We start from the raw sequence: 19,108 nt of genomic DNA on the forward strand, positions 1-19,108 counted from the left end.
GGGAAACTCGTGGCAGGGGCCACTGTATCACATTGTTGGACCTGGTTGCCTAGGCCAGATGTTCACACAGTCTGTTTGTGGGCATGTTGAGGCAGCAGGAAAATAGGAAATTTTTAAAAGTATAACACTAATGTAAAAACATGCATTTCAAAAATATTGCTTATTAATACCAACCAGACCCTTATCTCATTTTTGTATTTTTACTCTTTGGCCAGTGAATAGTTTATTTGCACCACTGAGTAAAGAACCATGTCTTGATTTTAAATGCCAAGGACTGTTTTTATTGAACTCTTGAGTCTTCTTTTAAATGGAAGAAGATATTTTATGTTGTGCTTCTGGATGTGACCCATCCTGACTAATCATTTTTTTTCCCATCCTGTTCCATAGATTTTCTTTGCCATATTTAAATTTAAAAACCTAACTGTTGTATGTTTAAATGCATTACTTTCAGTACTACTGAATTAGTTAGTTAATATTTGAAAGTTTGTATTTCCTTCCTAATTTCTGTATCCCAAGATTCCGGGGCTGCTTCATTTCTCAAGGTACTTTACCTTAAACAGCCAGCACTATGGAACATAGAAATAACTGGATCAATTTTTGGTTCTCCTGCCTTCAATAAATCAGGTAAATACTATGGCTTATATTTCATTGGTTACTGCTTCTACGCTCAAACTTTTGATATTTGATAGTTTGTTTACTGAAAGTATTTATACGAAGAAAACACATTCTTTTATTTCCCATATCTTACATAGTCCCTTTCTGTATGAAGTAAGTTAGAAAGAATGAGTCTCACGAGGATATTAATTGCCCTACTTTTGTTTTCATTCTGAGGTGTCTTTATCAATTCAATCTACTTTCCTACTACAAAATAACTGGCTTTGTATTGAACACTTTGTGAAACAAATTTGTTTTAATGCTACCTTCCAATCTTTATTAAAAGACGCTCAGAAAAATAGAGCACATTTGAACTTCCATTGTTCCAGTGCTGTAAGACCTCTACATTTCTAGGTGGTCTATAAAGATAGTGATATGAAATAAATATCCACAGGTGAAATACAAACATTTTCTTTCTCAGTGTGCAAATACTGAAACCTATTTTGTTGAAATACAGTTTGTTTCTAATCATATCAGAGCTATGTTCTACAATTAAAAAGATTTCCAAAAGTACAGAGTTAACACCAATCTGATCTTATTATGCCCTGGTATTTCTGCCTCTCCCATAAAATGGCTGTAGATAGAGTAGGCAACTTTTAGTTCTTCTAGGGCTTTTCTAAGCTTAAATGCATTCTTATCCAGTATAAAACAAAGTAGAAGATAGGTTTTTCTCACATTTAATATAAAAGGTATCAATTTTGAAAGCTGTTCTCAGCCTACCCTTGGTTTAGTATAATTAATTTACTTCTTACTGAATGGATGATGTAGATTGAGACAAATAGCAGCGGGTCACCTGTTATGTCCGTTTTCACCGCTTACTGAATGTGTGGTTGGTTTCCTGCATTACCAATTTTGGTTTAAGATAGCAAAATTTCTTTTTCTGATGACTAAATTATTAATCATTGAGCTTTAACTAATTTTGAGAAAATATGAATGGTTACCTTCATTTTAATAACAAAGTTATTAATATGCTTTTCAAAAATGGAGTTGCTTAGACTTGGTGAAGTTATAACAACTAGACTTGCTAAGGCAGTTAATTTGCTTCTCGGTTAAATAGGAAACACCATACTCTGTGTTGAGAGAGGAAATGTTAGAGAAACTAAGAACTGAATAATAAAAATTCCTCATATGTTTCAATTTGGGGGAGAGCCTTTGCTCTTAGAAGATTGAGGATGTCATCCCTTCATGCTCATAGTCTGGGATTCAGACTTCTTGCTTAGAGAGACTACTGGATTTCCTACTCATTGAAGTATCTTTGTTTATACCAGATAATAGGAACATTTTTGCATGCATGTGAAGGACATATACTAATGAATTAGAGTAAGGCTACCATTACAAAAAAAAAAAGGAACAAACTGAAGACATAAAGTTTGCATTTTGAGGCACTCAAAAGTTGAGAGCACCAGAGTCACCATGGGTATAGAATTTAGATTTTGATTCGTAATCATAACCTTGGTGACTGAATCTTGGCAAAACAATGACATACTGCATTCTGGGAAATTCCACTGAATAAAAAGGAAGAGTTAAAAAATGTTTCTGAGGAGATAACAGCTCATAAAAACCAAATAAAGAAATAGGATATTGTGAAAGATTTTAAGGAAAGACTTCATAACCTTTTCCTGAGTCCATGTTTCTGGCCCTCACATAAGGTCTGTCCAGCCAATGCAGTACTTGATCATAGTAGTGGTTTTCTGGAGAGCTTGTGGGCAGTTAATATCGTAGTTAGGCCAGACTGCTGTGGATGAGAGGTGGACTGCATTTTGCCTACTCTGGTCCATTTCTAAAAATGTTTCCTATATACAATGACTTGGACATTACAAGGTTATCTTCTAAGTAAACCTGTTTAGAACTAAGAGCACATGGAAACTACTGTGAACAACTTAGTTAAAATGTTTTCTTATGGAACTACAATGGGCTGGATGACAAAAAACACTTGGAAAACTGCCTCAAAGCTAAAGGTGGGCTAGAAGAAAGGACAGGACATTGAATGAGTGATGTGTGTGTGCAGTAGCTATGTTTTCATTAGCTCACAGTAACTGCCATTAAATAATCTTCCGTCTAATACTTAGGTTCTGAACCCTCTAAGGGTAACAGCTTTTGCTTAGTAATGAAATAGAGCCTCAGATGATGTCACCATAGAAAGGGAAAAGTGTAAAAAATAAAACATGCCTTTGTTGATCATGTAGAGCTTTTTGTATCTCTGCCAGAAAATATTTTGGGTTAAATCATGTCAAGAAATATGGGTTAAGTATGCAAATATGTATAAGGCTAAGGCATTTAGAACTGTCTCCTGCATTCAGATAGAAGTTTCTAGTAATTTTAGAATTACTATCACCAGTTCTTAGGGAATATTCTCTCATTTTTTTTTCAGGAAAATATGAATACTACATATTACTGTAGTAGTGTGTGAAAAACCAGGTCTGAAGTCACTTGCACAATGTCTTAAATATTACAGGGCATTCTTGTGGTTTATGAGATGGGAAGATAATTTTTTCAAATTCAACAGAGAATGAGCTTAGCAAATTAATCTTCCTGCTACTTCCCCCATGGAATTGGAGGTGTTCGTGATTTTGTATAATGAAAGATAATATTACATTTTAGCCTCCAAATAGAGAAAAATAAGTACCAAGGTTCTCTGATTTCCTTAAACAAACTGTGTTCTCAAATCTTATTCTACATTTCTGACCAAAGACAGAGCTGGTCTGGTTCTTGTGCTATTTTCCACAACAGAGAATCCCCTTTGCCACTCTTTCATTTAAAAACTAACCAACCCCAAACTACAACCCAATTTACATGCTGTCCTTTATCCACATATAGAATTCTTACAGTCAGCAAAGGAACTTAAACATACAAGGCTTTCTGTAGAATAAGCCTAACTCCTTATTGACACAATTATTTCTAGATGTTATTTTGACATAAATTTTGGTTTCTAAATATTGCAAACTCAGTTTCTAATATTTTCGACATTGTATCAACAGCTACAAATCCAAGATATTAAAGATGTACTTTATCTATTCAAATGTGGTCCTTACCATCTGTCTAAAAGTTGGCTGACAGGTGGTATATTCACAAACACCATGCTTTTGTGTGCAGATTACGATAATAAACTCCTTTCCACAAAGGCAACGTGTTGCAAAATTGATGTCTCAAGTCTGTTCAAATGATGTAACTTCAGTCAAGCATTAAGAAGTTCATCATCCAAGTGCCCAATAGCATCTGGGTTTGAAAGTGGATCCAAGTCTGCGAATAGATTGAGCCAGGCTGACATGTCTTGGTTACCATTGTTGGAAGCTATTAAAAAAGAAAAGCACATTAAATAGTTTCAGCTTTTTGAAATCATTTTTGTACCACTTTTATGATTTTGCAGTAGATACTTTCAAATAAAAAAATTAGGATAACTGACAATAATAAAATCTCAATTATATATCCATCCCCTTAAGAATAGTTTTAAAAAGCTAGTGCAGATACTTTGTGCTTTGCTGAGGCTCCTATATTTAAGCACACACGCTCCTTGAATTACAATGGGGTTATGTCCTGGTAAACCCATTTTAAGCTGAAACTATTGTTAGTCGAAAATGCACTTAATATACCTAACCTACTGAACATCACAGCCTAGCCTAACTTAGTTGACCTTAAATGTGCTCAGAGCACTTACATTAGATTAAAGTTGGGAAAAATCATCTAACACAAAGCCTATCTTATAATAAAGTGTTAAATATCTCATGTAATTTATTGAATACTGAAGTGAAAAACAATAGCAAACAGATATTCGAAGTATGGTTTCTACTGGACACATATCACTTTAACACCATCATAAAGTTGAAAAATTGGAGTTGAACTATCGTTAAGTAAGGGACTGTCTCTAATTGCATGCTGCTCCAAGAAAGGACCCAAGTTATAAGTGAAAAGGCAGGCAATAATATGTAACCTTAGAGACATTGAAGATAATTTATAGGAGGCTCTCAGATAAGGTTTAAAATCAAAAGTAACCTTTGTTCCTGCCAAGTAAGAGATTATATTTGTAAACTCAGTGCTTAAAATCTATTCATATTTATTATAAAAGTAATATGAGTATTAGAAAACTATTAGACGTACGGGGACAAAAATCCCCCTAATCCACCACTTTAACACACCCAATAGTTGTCATTTTGGTTTACGGTTTTTTCCTTTGTCTTTTTCATGTGTACTTAAAAGTTTTTTGATATAATAATATTTTACAGAGTTTTGTCCCAGATACAATTTCTTTTTAATCAAATCATCATTTCCCTGTGGAGACTGAAAATTTTTATGTATCAGTAGTGAACTATGGCAAATATTCAAGGATATACATGTAGGCTGAGGGCTAGGACTGATAAAGAATGCACAGTGGCACATCTCAGAAGACTAGGCCCTTAAGGGACAAAGAGTCCAGAAAACAGGGCTGAGACCCAGAGGACTGGAGATGAGGCCAGAGTCACAGGGGGCAGAGGCTAGAAGTCAGTACCACTCTGAAGAGTCAAAGCAACCCTCTTTTAATAATCACGGTTAACACCTTCCACAAAGCAGAGGGCTGAGGTTTGGGCTGTGGGATCCTAAACCCCAAGGATCAGGGCAGAGTGAAAAGCTTCAGTCAGTTTACGTCTAGTTTTGTTTCTGGGGACCATAAGGTACTGTCAGTGATACCCACACCAGTTATGGCATTGAGTCCTGAGCAATACTACCCACTAATGAGCAATATTAGGCAAGTCTAACCTCAGGGATTCTTGTTTCCTCTTCTGTTAAGTAATAACCATATAATTTATCATTAAATCAGGGTACTTTACAATGAACAAGGAGGCTATTAATAACTTTGCTGGAGGAATAGGTGTCAGCTAGGACAGGTGGTTACTACAGAAATACCTGACCTCCCTCGTGCAGCATTAAGGAGTTCTGACAAGTATGTTAAAATTATACAGCATATGCAAATGTGGTTTTATATTCATCAGTCACAATGGGAAATGAAGGTCTAAATTACATTTTTTATGGGGTTCTCCTTGTGTACATTAGAATTGCTTCCAGAGATTCTTATATGATAGCAAATAATAGAAAATGAATTACATAATATACATATAGAGAAAAAGAGCCCAAACAACTTTTTTTTGGCAGCTGGTCTGTATGGAGATCCGAACCCTTGACCTTGGTATTATAACACCACATTCTATCCAACTGAGCTAACTGGTCAGCCCTAACTAATTTTCATAAACAATACCAGCATCAAGAAATAGAACATGATCACTCCCCAGAAGTACCCCTCCTGAGAACCTTCCAGTTACTATTCACCCCCGTCCCCCCCATCCCCAGGGAGCACTGGAGTAAATTAGCAACAGTGTTGCAATAACATTCTTTTGCATATATTTTGTTCAACGTATAGATGCCTTTCTGTTGGATATGGACTTAGGAGTGAAACTGCTTGATCATAAGGTGTACAAGGGTACTGCAGAAAATTCATGGAAAAATAGAATTAAGAGATAATATAAATCTTTCCATGAACTTTTTGAAGAACACTTGTATGTATGTTCAATTTTAGTAGAAACTGCCAGTTTTCCAAGTGGTAGTACCAATTTACACTCCTACAAGCAATGTATGAGATTCTAGCTCTTCTACAACCTTGTCAACATGTGGAATTATTTTTTTCATTTTAGCCACTCTGGTAGGTGAGTATTAGTATTGCACTTTTTAATTTGCACTTCCCTAATGGCTAATAAAGTGGGGGCACTTAATGAATGAATTTTAAAGTTAAGAATTTCAATTTTTATTAAAATTCTCAGGCTTAGCTTTATTGTAGCATTTTGCTGAGAGCTTTCTCTTTTTCCCTATTTTTCCCCAAAATCAGCCTCAAAGATTATAGGTGAATAGCACCTTTCAGAGTAACTCTGTTTTGTGTATGTTTCTGAAATTTACTTACTTTGTAGTCTCTATTATCAATGATTAGGCACAAACTCAGTTTTAGTTGGGTTTAAAAAAGAAAAACATAAGTAGTCTGAGTCCCTGAGGGATGGCTGTATTCTGAATCTGCCAGTGTGAACCTGTAATTGGCTTCGGATTGCTGGATTCCCATATTGACTTACCTCAAAGTATTTGGCAGAATAAAATAGGATTCCAAGAGTCCACACTGATAAATATCAACGAGTAAGTAAATAAATGAGGGGGGGAAAGGGAGAGCTTTTCCATACAGTAATATGCTAACTCATAAAAGTAGAGGCAATGAGAAAATAGAAAATCATTTGGCAACCACCATAGTAATAAGTGTTTCATGTAAGAATTATCAGTAGATGTCAAATTAGTGGGTAAAACTTTGATAGAAAACAAGCCATTTACACAGTTTGAAAATATTTCCCACAAGATACTTATTAATTACAAAGAGAAAAATAGAGTAGTGATTTTACAAGGGAGAAACCTGGCAGACACCACTTTAACCAAGTGATCAAAGTTAACATCAGCAGCAATGGGACAAAACAAACATCATTCACGTCCTGATATGATTTACTAAGAAAGCATAACACCATTCCTGTGCTGCTAATCCTGCCAAAATGCATAATCTAAATCTAGTTATGAGAAAACATCAGAAAAAGCCAACATAAGTGATAATATCCTACAAAATAAGTGACCTATACACTGCAGAAAAGTCAAGGTTATGAAAGAAAAAGAGAAAGGAAATGTTCCAGATTAAAAGAGACTAAAGAGATGTGACAACTAAATGCAATATGTGATCCGGGATTGGATCCTGGACTAGGAAAAACTAAAAAATTTTTTCTCTTTTGTTATAAAAGACATTAATGAAATAATTGGAAAAATTTGAATAAGGTCTATATATTAGATAATAGTATGATGATAACAATTTCCTAATTTTGATCATTCTAATTATGCAAAAGAGTGTACTTGGTTGTAGGAAATGGACACAAGTATTTAATGATAAAGGAGCATTATGTCTGCTGCTTAAACTATTTCAGTTCAGAAGAAATTTAGAGAGAGAATGTAAAACAAACATGGTAATATTTTGGGAAACCTAAGTGAAGAACATACTTTGTATTACTTTTGCAGCCTTCCTATAAGACTGAAATTATTTCAAAATTTTAAAATATTGGTATCACAAGGATTCAGAATTCAGCCTGAAAGGGCTCTCTCTGGCTAATACATCAGCAATTTGAGCACCAAATTAAGTACAGTAATGATTATAAAACATTGAAAAAAATACAAATCTATACTGATTATAAATAGATAAATAATTGGGGAAGAAGAGAGGCCTCTTGTTTACATCAGAGTATTGAGGGTCAGTGGAAGGAGTAAATTATATACCAATAAGGCTACTTTTAAAATGTGACCTATGGATGAACAGATAACCAAATGTGGTATTCAATGGAATATTATTCAGCCTTAAAAAGGAAGGAAATCCTGTCACATGCTACAGGATGAACCTTGAGAATGTTATGCTAAATGAAATAAGCCAGTTCCAAAATAAATAGTCATGCACTGCATAACAATGTCTCGTTCCCGAAAGATTATAGCAGCTATACCATATAGCCTAGCTATGTAGTAGGCTATATCATCTAGGTTTGCATAAGTACACTCTATGATATTCGTACATGATGAAATTGCCTAACGACCCATTTCCTCAGAACATATTCCTGTTATTTAGGGACACATGACTGTACTGCATTATTCCACTTGTATGAGGTATCTGAAGTAGTCAAACTCAGAAAGTAGAATGGTGTTACTAGGGGTCAAGGAGAGGGAGGAAAGGAGAGTTGTTTAATAGGTACAGAGTTTCAGATTTACAAGATGAAAATTTTCTGAAGATCTGTTTCACAACAATGTGAACATACTTAACACTACTGAACTGACAATAACCATCTTAAGTGTCTGACTGCATTCTTTTGTCACAGGCATCCTGTAATCAAAAAGCATCTTCTATCCTGAATGGTATATCCATTATCAATAAACATTAACACAAAATATAAAAGATTACAGTACAGAATACAGTATACTATGACAAGTTCCTAATTTCTATTCAGTACTTTCCATGGTAAGCAACAGCCAGGTATAGCTTTCATTTTAATAATAACTCATTAAAATATTTTTCTGGACAGTATGAGGCAAAAACTATAAACTGATTCTTTTCTAAATTTATCTGAATTCAACTGATTCTTAATGCAATGGCAAAGAATATAAGGAACTTAGATCTTGTTAATTTCTTTGGACTCTGAAGGCACTGGCTGGTTGTCAATGTGTGAAAGAGGAAGTTTTAATCACTCTTGGGAGGCCCAGCCTGGGGGGAGGGAAGTAAGAATTAACCATTATTAATCAAGTCGAGTAGGAAGTAGCATCAGAAAAACAAGAAAAGGTAAAGACATCTAAGTCCTAGTCTTCGTACCAGGGTAAGATCCTACATTATAAGAGGTATAAAACACTTAAAATTTGTTTCCAATTATGTACTTTATTCATTCATCTAAATTGAGTCCCACCTAGAGTTAAATTAGACTTCCTTAAATTTTTCAAAGTGGTTTTGAAATAAATATATAGGTTTTTTTGAACAATTGCAAATGGCAAAAGTATAGAAAGAGAAGTTCTAACCAGTCAAGGAGAAAAGGAATAGGCCTGAGAATTAGAACATTAAAACCTATAAAAATGTTTATACCCTTGGAGTTGGTAATCCCACTCCTTAGCTATTTATAGGATGGTATTAAGTAGGGTATGGTGTATAAAGTGACAAAATATTACGTAATTAAAAAGTGTCATTATGAATACTCCGTGGGAATACAGAGAAATGTTTGCTACAATATGAAAAGCTGTTTATGCTATAATTAAAACAGCACTGGAAAGGAACTTGGATTATCCTGCTTAATCTCTTCCTTTCACAGAAGAGATCATTTGAGGCCCAAGTAGGATGGGATTCTTAGAACACAGATCTTTAAACTCTCAGCGCAGCTCACTGTCCTGGTCTACAACACAGGAAAAAAAGAAGTGGACATCAGGCCGACCCCGTGGCACACTCGGGAGAGTGCGGCACTGGGAGCGCAGCAGCGCTCCCAGTGCGGGTTCAGATCCTATATAGGGATGGCCAATGTGCTCAGTGACTGCGGCCGTCACAAAAAAAAAAAAAAAAAAAAAAAAAAAAAAAAGAAGAAGTGGACATAAAAGAAAGACAAAGTAAAGAGTCCTGTACTCGGAGGCAGGAAATCAAATTTTGGTCCCCTCTTAACTGTTTAAACTGCCTGATGATCTAGAGCGAGTCACTCAAACACTGGATTTCAACTGCTTCAGCTATTAAATGGGAATACCCTGCCCACCTGTAGGCAGGGACCAGATCAAATGTGTTTTGCTTGTTTGTTTTTTTTGGCAGCTGGCTGGTCCCCAGATCAAATATTTTGAGAGATGAAAAAATATTGTTGGTACTGTGTTGTCAGAAACTAAGAAAAATCCAGTGCTGCTAGAAATGTGGCAAGTCAAAGAGAAGGAGTTCACAGTGGAGAATGAATCGGGTTGTAAATCTTTATAACTACTGGTACATGATTGCATGGCATCATGCAAGAATAAGCATTTTCTAAAATTTTACTATGGCACGACTCCTGAATTATCCTGGATAGAGTGCCCCTTTGTCAAATAATACTGCCCATGCTTTCTTTTAGGCTATTCAACAAAGTCTTACTGTGTGTATTTTATGTACTGAGCTAACTGTATGCTGCTGCCATGGAAAGCACAAAGATGAGTCAACCCACAGGTCATGCCTCTGTGATGCTAGTAGATAAAGTATGAACATAAGAATCTTAATACAAAGTGCAGTGCATTAGGACACTGCTAAGTGCCATGAGGGCTTTTGTCTGAGATTAAAATCTGCTAAGGGATGAGAGACAGGGATATATAAAGCAAGATAAACTATGATTGTAGCCATGGAAACAGATAAAACAAAGCACTATAGGAGGCCAGAGGAGGAAGAAACCACTTCCATTTGGCAGTACTAAGGGAGGCTTTGAGGATTGGCAGTCATGGAGAAACCACTGGATTGGAAATCTAATTCTCAGGCTCAAGTCCAAGCTCCATTACTGAACACCATAAGTGAAAGAAGCAACACAAGCAAAATGCCTGAGGGACCTGGAAGTACTCAATGTGGTAACAGAGAATGGTAAGTATTTTAAGTAAGGTAGTAGTAGGTAAGGGTGGAAATGCAGGCACAGGCAGGTTTTATCCTGCAGTCGAGGGTGCTTCATTTTTTAAAAATATAAGCAGGGTGCTGACATCAGAATCTGCTTCTTGGAGAGAGAACTCTGGAGGAAGTGTGGAGTATGAACTGGGGGTTGGAGACCTGTTAGGAGCTCTCTTGCAGCAACCCAGGAAACCAAATGGGGATCTAAATGGCTCTGGTAGTGGAGGCAGAGAGGAGGAATGGGAAATTGAAATACATTACAGAAACAGAATTGACAGGACCTTGTAAGCAAAATGGATGTAGGGAGCAAAATGACTCCCAGGTGTGCAGAGTTGCACACAGGATGGTAGAAGAGCAGGTGAGTAGGAGCTTTTGATGTTAACAAAACAGGTTTCTTCAGGAAAACCTCTGCCCCCAGCTTTCTCCCACACTCCTCCATTCCTGCTGTCCTGGAACTAGACTCCAGAACTATTCCTTTTTCTCTTGTCAACTCTGTACCCACAGGAAGAGGACACACCAAGTTTTGCTTGATGGAAGAAAAAGTATCACCTGCCCAAGGTAAACTAACTTAACAGATCAGATGTTTTAAACCAGCCACCTGAAAAAGTCAATGAAGAAAACGGGTTTGGTGGAGGTGGAAGGGAAGCAACCCTTGTTTCAGGCTTGTTGACAGATTCCAGTAGTGATTATATTTGATATTTTTCCAGTTGATTGGTGTGACTGCTGATTTTATCTAGTAGTACTGAAGTTAAAATCAATTTCTTTGTTGAAAGCAAGCACATAGTTTTGCTTCACAAAGGTAAAATAAGACACGTGTGTCCAAATGTTTCATAGACACTTACTGTTAAAAGCTCCAGCAGCATGAAGGCCGATGTCAAAGAGTTTTGAAGGAAGGAATCGAGAGGAATGAGCAAGAGGCTCGGACCCCACAGAAGGCTCCTGGGACGTGAGACTGGCACTGGGGCTCCCAAAGTCAGTCTGGCATTCTTGGGTAAATTCTCTTGTACTTGAAGAACCAGGACTTATGAGGTTGTTCAGAAATGAGAATTCCTTCTCAAAATCTTCTCTTTCCAATGAATCTACAGGTAGATCTTTTGCAACTATTGAATGCAAATAAAAACAGAAAGGTTTTTTTCTTTTTGAGGAAAGGAGAGTAGGGTGTAGGACAAATCAAATTTGTTTCAATGTTTTTATACTGTATTAACATAATTTTTAATGAACAACTAAATTGATTGGAAGATTATGTGAACATTATTACTAATTGGGCAGGATTTAGCCACATTTTACAATGAAGATATAACAGTTATGAGTATCTATGCATGAAATAATTAAGCTATCACCTATGTAAGACAAATGACAGAGATGCAAGGAGAAATAGAAACAAATTAATAATTGAAGACTTTAATATACCACTCTCAGTAAAAAAAACAGGCCAAGAGGAAAAAAGATAATATATAAAAGATCTATACAGCATAATCCATAACGGTAGTTACTTTTAGTATATACAAACCCTGACATAGAAAAAAACCTTTTCAAGCACACATTGGAAATTCAAAAAAACTGATTATACTAAGGCACACAAAAAACCTATTAAATAACTCGGGGTTCAAAGGGGAAGAGACTCTCTGAAAAATAATGATAAAGAAAACATTTCACAATCCATGGGATAATTAAATAGCAATGAACAGAGGAGGAATCATAGCCCTTAAACACCTTTATCAATAAAAATGAAAGGGGCTTCCAGCGGAGTGAGAAACTCCATGGACCTGCACCCCAGCATAACTGGTAAAAATTGTTTTTTTAAAAAATAACCCAGCATTTAAAGTCTCTGGAAATGGTCCCAAGGACATACAGCAAACGAAGAAACATTTTCTCAAGAAAATCTACTAGAATTCAGGAAGAACAGTGAGAGTCTGTGGTATTTGAACTGAGAACCACTCCCTTCCTCTCCCCTCGCAACTCAGCAAGATGGAAATTCCGCTCCAGCCGGGTGCAGCCAAGAACACAGGGCTCCCTCTCCCCCCGGCTCTGAGTCAAGGGCTATCTTCCCAGGAGGGGCAGGATACCAGCATTTCACCTCCTGTCCCCAGTTACCTGTTGCTGAGGCTTAGCACTGGGTGAATGCAGTCAAGAGGTGGAGGCTCCTATCTCCCACCTCCCACCTAGACACCACTCATGGGATCAAGACTCTGAGTTGGGTGTGGGGTGCTGCAAATACTGGGGCCCTGATTACTCAACTCTGCTTGTAAAGTGGCAGTTGTTTGATGAAGTAAGAGGCAAGCCAAGAAGACCTAAGTCTACCATCACTCTTTCTTTCTCACCTAGCATTTAGCTCCTAGAGCAAGAATGTCACAGAAGCATGCCATTGTCCTTATTCCCAGCTAAGACACTGACCCAGAGATTTTCCTGGGGCGGGGGCAGGGGACCATAAAACAGCTCCTAATCTCTTCCCAGAGGAACTGACTCCATTTGCAACAGAAGGTGAAGAAGTTCGAGCCTAAGGATGGAGGTTATGTTGAAAGGCAATTGGTAGAGACTGTTATTTTCATTGGACATGGAGGCTAAACTATAAGCCAGCTAGTTTGCCTGAAAGAACCAGGAGAGAAGCCAGCTGAGATCAGAACAAAATTCAAACACTGACCTTGGGAACTAGTCCTTCAAAGGCATTCAAATTTGATTGGTTCAGTCTGTGGAACAATTTATGCTCCAGGGCATTGTTGAAATTAATACAGCAATCAGATGGAAATGAGGGGAGCTTAACAGCTGGCTGTGGTCAATGAAAGAGTCTGTCAAAGAAAGCTCTGCTAAACCACTGTCATCCCAGGGTGACTGTGAGCACACCCAAGCCTGCAGCCCATAAGGGGTTCCACCACTGGAGGTGGAGAAGGAAGAGAGTGAAGAATAGACTCCATTAGAATAATCCACCCTGTCACTAAAAAGGCAAGTAAATGATAACAGGCCCCAGAGGAGATGACCAGTACCCAAAGTTACTAAAATATGTTATCTAAAATGTTCAGTTCCTAACAAAAAATTAGGAGGCAAACAAAGAAACAGGAAAGTATGACTCATACAGCAGCAAGAAGGCAGCCAACATAAACTGCATGTGAGAGTGACCAAATGTCAGATTCAACAAACAAAGCCCTCAGAGTAGCCCATACAAATATATTTAAAGAACTAAAGGAAACTATGATTAAAGAGGTAAAGGAAGATATAATAAAAATGTTGCATCAAATAGAAAATGTCAATAGAGAGAAAGAAATTATAAAAAAGAACCAAATGCAAGTCTGGAGTTGAAGATTACCATAACTGAAATGAAAAATTTACCACAGGGGCACAAGAATAGATTTGAACTAGCAAAAGAAAGTATTAGCTAATTTGAAGAAAGACTGACAGAGATTATGCAATCCAACAAACAGGAAAAAAAATGAGTCTCAGAGAAATGTTGGGATACCATCAAGCATACCAATATATGCATAATGGAAGTCTCAAAAGGATGGGAGAGAAAAGGGTGAGCAAACATTTGAAAAAATTTGAAGAAATAATGAACAAAATTTTCCCAATTGTGTTAGAAACATCAATCTACCAACCCAACAAGCTTAACAAAACCCAAATAGAATCAATACAAAGAAGTCCATATTTTTGGATACATCATAGAGAAACTATTGAAAGCCCAAAATAAAGAGAAAATCCCCATATTCATGGACTAGAAGGATCAGTATTGTCCAGATGGCAGTTCACCCCAAATTGTTATATGAATTCAACACAATACCTATCAAAATCCCAGCAAGCTTTTTTGCAGAAAATGACAAGCTGATCCAAAAATTTGCATGGAAATGCAAAGGAGTTAGAATAGCCTAAATCACTTCGAAAAAGAACAAAGTTGTGGGTCTTACACTACCTCATTTCAAAATTTACCATAACAAAATGCTAAGAAAATTCATTGGGAAACAGAAAAGTATTTTCAACAAATGGCTGGAACAACTGGATATCCACATATGGGGAAAAAAAAATTTACCTCACACCATACACAATAATTAATTCAAAATAAATCATAGTCCTAAATATGAGTTAAAATGATAAATTTCTATATGAAAACACGAGAGAAAATCTTTGTGACCTTGGGTTAAGCAAAGATTTCTTAGACATGACACCAGAAGAACAATCTATACAAGAGGAAAAAAAAAAAGATAAAATGGACTCCATAAAAACTTTTTAAATTTTGTGCTTCCAGAGGCAAAATTAAGAAAATGAAAAGACTGAGACAAAATATTACATGTCATGTATCTGAAAAAGGACTTGTATCAAAAATATATGTAGAACTCTTACAACTTAATAAGATAAACAACCCAATTAAAAAACAGGCAATAGATATGAACAGATTTGTCAACAAAGAAGATATATAAACGGCCAACAGCACATGGAAAGATGTTCAACATCATTAGTCCTGGAGAAATGTAAATTGAAAACACAAAAGCATTTACAATGGCTATGATTAAAAAGACAGATAATACCAAACATTGACAAAAATATGGAGAAACTGGAACCCTTATACTTTGCTGGTGGGAATGAAATGGTATAGCCATTTCAAAGTAAAGTTTGTCAGTTCTTTAAAAAGTTAAATGTACTATACAACCTAGCAAATTCCACTCCTAGGAATCTAACCAAGAAAAATGGAAAAATGTCTACACAAAGAGAAGTACAAGAATGTTCAGCAGCATTATGATAATAACCAAAACTATAAATCCAAAAGTCCATCAACTGGTAAATGGATAAACATAATGTGGTATATCCATACAATGGAATACTATTCATCAACAGAAAGTAATGAACTACTGATATACAATAACATGGATGGATCTAAGAAACATTAAGTGGAAGAAGCCAGAAATAAGGTGCTACCTTTTATGTAGTTTCATTTATATGAAATGTCCAGAAAAGGCAAAAAGAAACATAAGCAGATTACTGGTTATCTAGATTGGGAGTGGAGCAGGGATTAATTGCAAACAAGTGTGGAAAACCAAAATATGCCACCACAAAATATAGTTCTTTGGCATAACTCAAGATGGCTATTCAGAGGGGCTGTAGACACAGGAATAACTCTGAAAAGCTGTGATTTGTGGGGGAAATTTGCATCTGTGAGGAAATCTACATTAGTAAAGTAAATAGTCAATGCAAACAGTCTATCTCTGAAGCCCATTTATCTGCCTTCTCTGGATCTAGGAAAGATTAACTCACTGGAAAAAAGGACTAAAAGTCTAACACTTTCAAAGGTCTGACAAAGAAACTTTTACTACAGGCTCATATTTCCTTAGAGCTGCAAAAAGAGAAGAATTCTACTAGAATTCATCTGTATAAAAAGACAGCCTTTGCTGGCTATGCCTTCTTCCCCTCACTCTCTCATAACCTGTCACCACCTCCCCCTAGGAGTTCCAAGCCCCCATCTCTTTCTGTATGGTATAAAAACTTCAGTCACCTGGCCCTTCTTTGAGTCTCATACTTTCGATGTGACTCCAGATCCTATGCACATAATGAATTTTGTTTGGTTTTTCTTCTGTTCTACTGTCAGTTCATTTCATAGATTAAAATTATCAAAATTTCAGAGGGAAAAGAGAAATTCAAAACTCCCTACCCAAGCATGAGAGAATTTTGGGGGTGATGGAAATATTCTAATACCCAATAGTGGTAATGGTTGCACAAATCTATAAATTTACAAAAAATCAGTAAGTTTTATACTTACAGTGGTTGGATTTTATGGTATTAAGATTATACCTCAGTAAAGCTGTTAAAAACTCAAAAGAGATTTTGTACAACTCTATCCAAATAAATTTAGAAATCTAGAGAAAATGAATAATTTCTTAGAAAATATAATTTACTAAAATCAATTCTAGTACAGATAAAAAGCTTAAGCAGACTGATTTCTATTGAGAAAACAAAAAACATTCAGGCCTAGATGTTTTCACAGGGAAATGAATAGCAATGCAAAAATGGTAAATAAATGTTAACAAACGGACTAATACACAATGACAAAGCTGGATTTACTAAAGATGGTGTATCAGGAAACCTATTAATATAGTTCATCATATTAATATATTTAAGAAGAAAAATCAAATAATTGCTGGCATAGATACTGAACAAGCCATTAGCAAAATTCAACAGACATTACTAATAAAAACTCTTGAGAAAATAGATTTATATGGATACTTTCTTAACATAAAAAATATATATAACTCCATCTAAAAGCCAACATCTTAATTCAGAAATATTACAGGTTTTCCACTAAGGTCAGGAAATGTTCACTACTATTTAACATAGTTCTGGAAGTAGTAACCAATGCAATTTAACAAGAAAAGTTGATTACAGGCACAAGAATTGATAAAGAAATAACAAGATTGTGATAGTATACCTGGAAAACCCTAGAGAATCAATGATAAAAACTAAATCGAACAATAGAAGAATTCAGGTAGGTAGCAGGATATAAAATTGCATGCTAAAAATTAACATTTATATACACAAAATAATTTAAAAGATATGATGGAAAAGAAAACTGTTCACAATGTCAACAAAATTCAGGGTTATTTAGCTTTAAGATGGAGCTAAAGGATGAAATAGGTTTTAAGTTAAAATATTATACTATGAGGATGCTGAAAAAGTAAGGATGATAAAAAAGAAAAAAATGGACTTTACAAGTAAAGATTTTAGTTGAACATAGGGAAAAAAAATAGAGGAAATCTGAGAGTGGGAGAGAGATTCTAGGTGGTCAGAGAAGGAAGTGAGAAAGAATAAGCGCTGAGGGAGGCAAAAAACGGGGTGACAGGCCGAGTCACACTAGGGAAAGTTTGGTAAGTTACAGAAATAAAGTTTGGGGAATGGAAAGATGTGTTAATGGATCTTTAAGGTAGTGTTGCTTAGAAGATGAAGGGTAACCTCCCTCCTCTCTCTTCCCTGGAAATCTTCAAAAATGATCTGCTTTACTCCACAGTGCTTTTGGTATAGATTCAGGTGGGGTTTGTTTTCATTTAATTTTAATGCTACATATGCATGTGATCAGGACAAAGACAGGCATATATATGAGTGAGACACAGCAAGCTCAGAAGGCCTAGTTTTGTTCTATTATATGAAATATCATAAGTGAATATCCCAGAGCATAAATGTTTGAAGGCATTTCAAATTATTTCCTCAAGATAGTTAAAGTGGAATTACTCAAAGTCTGGGATGTTTATGTTTCTCAGAAAATTTGTCCCAGTTTCCACTCCTACAAGTAGTGTTGATGTAATTTTGGTCCCCAGGACACTGAGTATTTTCAAAATGAACTAATTAATATGACCGATGAAAAATACTACCTGGCCATCTAGTAGATTAGATACTCAGAAGCAACCCTCCCTTGCAAAAAAAAAAAAATCCTTACAAAAACGATAGAACACTTTTAATGCATCGCTGCACTTGTTAGAAATAAACAAGCAAACAAAATGTAAGCTGAAACCAGAGCTGGGCAAGATGAGCAGCAAGAGGAAAGACAGATGCCCAGTAGGAAACAGCCATTACTGACACTGCTCTCTGTAAACAACCCTCCAGCAAACACAAGGAAACCGAGCTAAGCCTTGGATTTCTACATTAAGCTAAGGGCCTGGAAGGAAGTTAAAGTCACCAGGCTATGACTGCTCCCTGACTCTGGAAAGAAGAACTATAAATTTTCTTTAGCAAAAAATTCTCTAGGCCTCCAGGATTCTCACAGATTAAGAGCAAATATTGGCTCATCACCAGAAATCACTAAAACAAGCTACCACAGGAAAGTTGGGGAAAAACACCAAACAATTGATTTAGACCCCCCCAGGGACTTTAAATATTTGTATTTTTAGTTACAGATACGAGTTCAAAAGTGAGAAAGAACAAGGGACTATAAAAAATTGAGTAGGCAGATTTTTAAAACAACCAAATGGAACTTTTAGAAATAAAAAGTATAGGTGTTGGGAAGAAAAACCCCTCAGTGTATACATGAAACAGTAGATTAGATGCAAGAAGAGAAAATTAGTGAAAAACAGATCTGAAGAATTTACCTAGAATGCAGATTAGAAAAGGGGATGGAAAATATGAAAGAGAAGTTAAAATATATGAGGAATGAATGAAAGGTCCACCATACGCTTACTGGAGTTCTCAAAGGAAAGAATAAAATGGAGGAGATGCAATATTTTAAAAGATAATGGTTGAGCTATGCATATTTTATCACACTAAAAAAAGATAATGGTTGAGCATTTTCCAGAACTGGCAAAAGACACAGATAAAAGAAACAATTTATTC

At 35.9% G+C, this 19,108-nt stretch overlaps 1 protein-coding gene across 1 annotated transcript in view; it reads right to left on the bottom strand.

Annotated features, from left to right (window-relative positions):
* Positions 1 to 2,199: 2,199 nt before the first annotated feature.
* Positions 2,200 to 19,108, bottom strand: part of ICA1L (islet cell autoantigen 1 like) — an 88,080-nt gene continuing 71,171 nt past the window's right edge. Inside the window, exons 11-13 of the mRNA XM_063100909.1 lie at positions 17,738 to 17,755; positions 11,656 to 11,913; positions 2,200 to 3,945 (exon numbers count right to left, since the gene is read on the bottom strand). Coding sequence (XP_062956979.1) covers positions 3,830 to 3,945; positions 11,656 to 11,913; positions 17,738 to 17,755 — 392 coding nt within the window. The 3' untranslated portion in view covers positions 2,200 to 3,829. The remainder of the gene's footprint in view (positions 3,946 to 11,655; positions 11,914 to 17,737; positions 17,756 to 19,108) is intronic.

This window comes from Cynocephalus volans, chromosome 1 (assembly GCF_027409185.1).
Source record: "Cynocephalus volans isolate mCynVol1 chromosome 1, mCynVol1.pri, whole genome shotgun sequence".
NCBI lineage: Eukaryota > Metazoa > Chordata > Mammalia > Dermoptera > Cynocephalidae > Cynocephalus > Cynocephalus volans.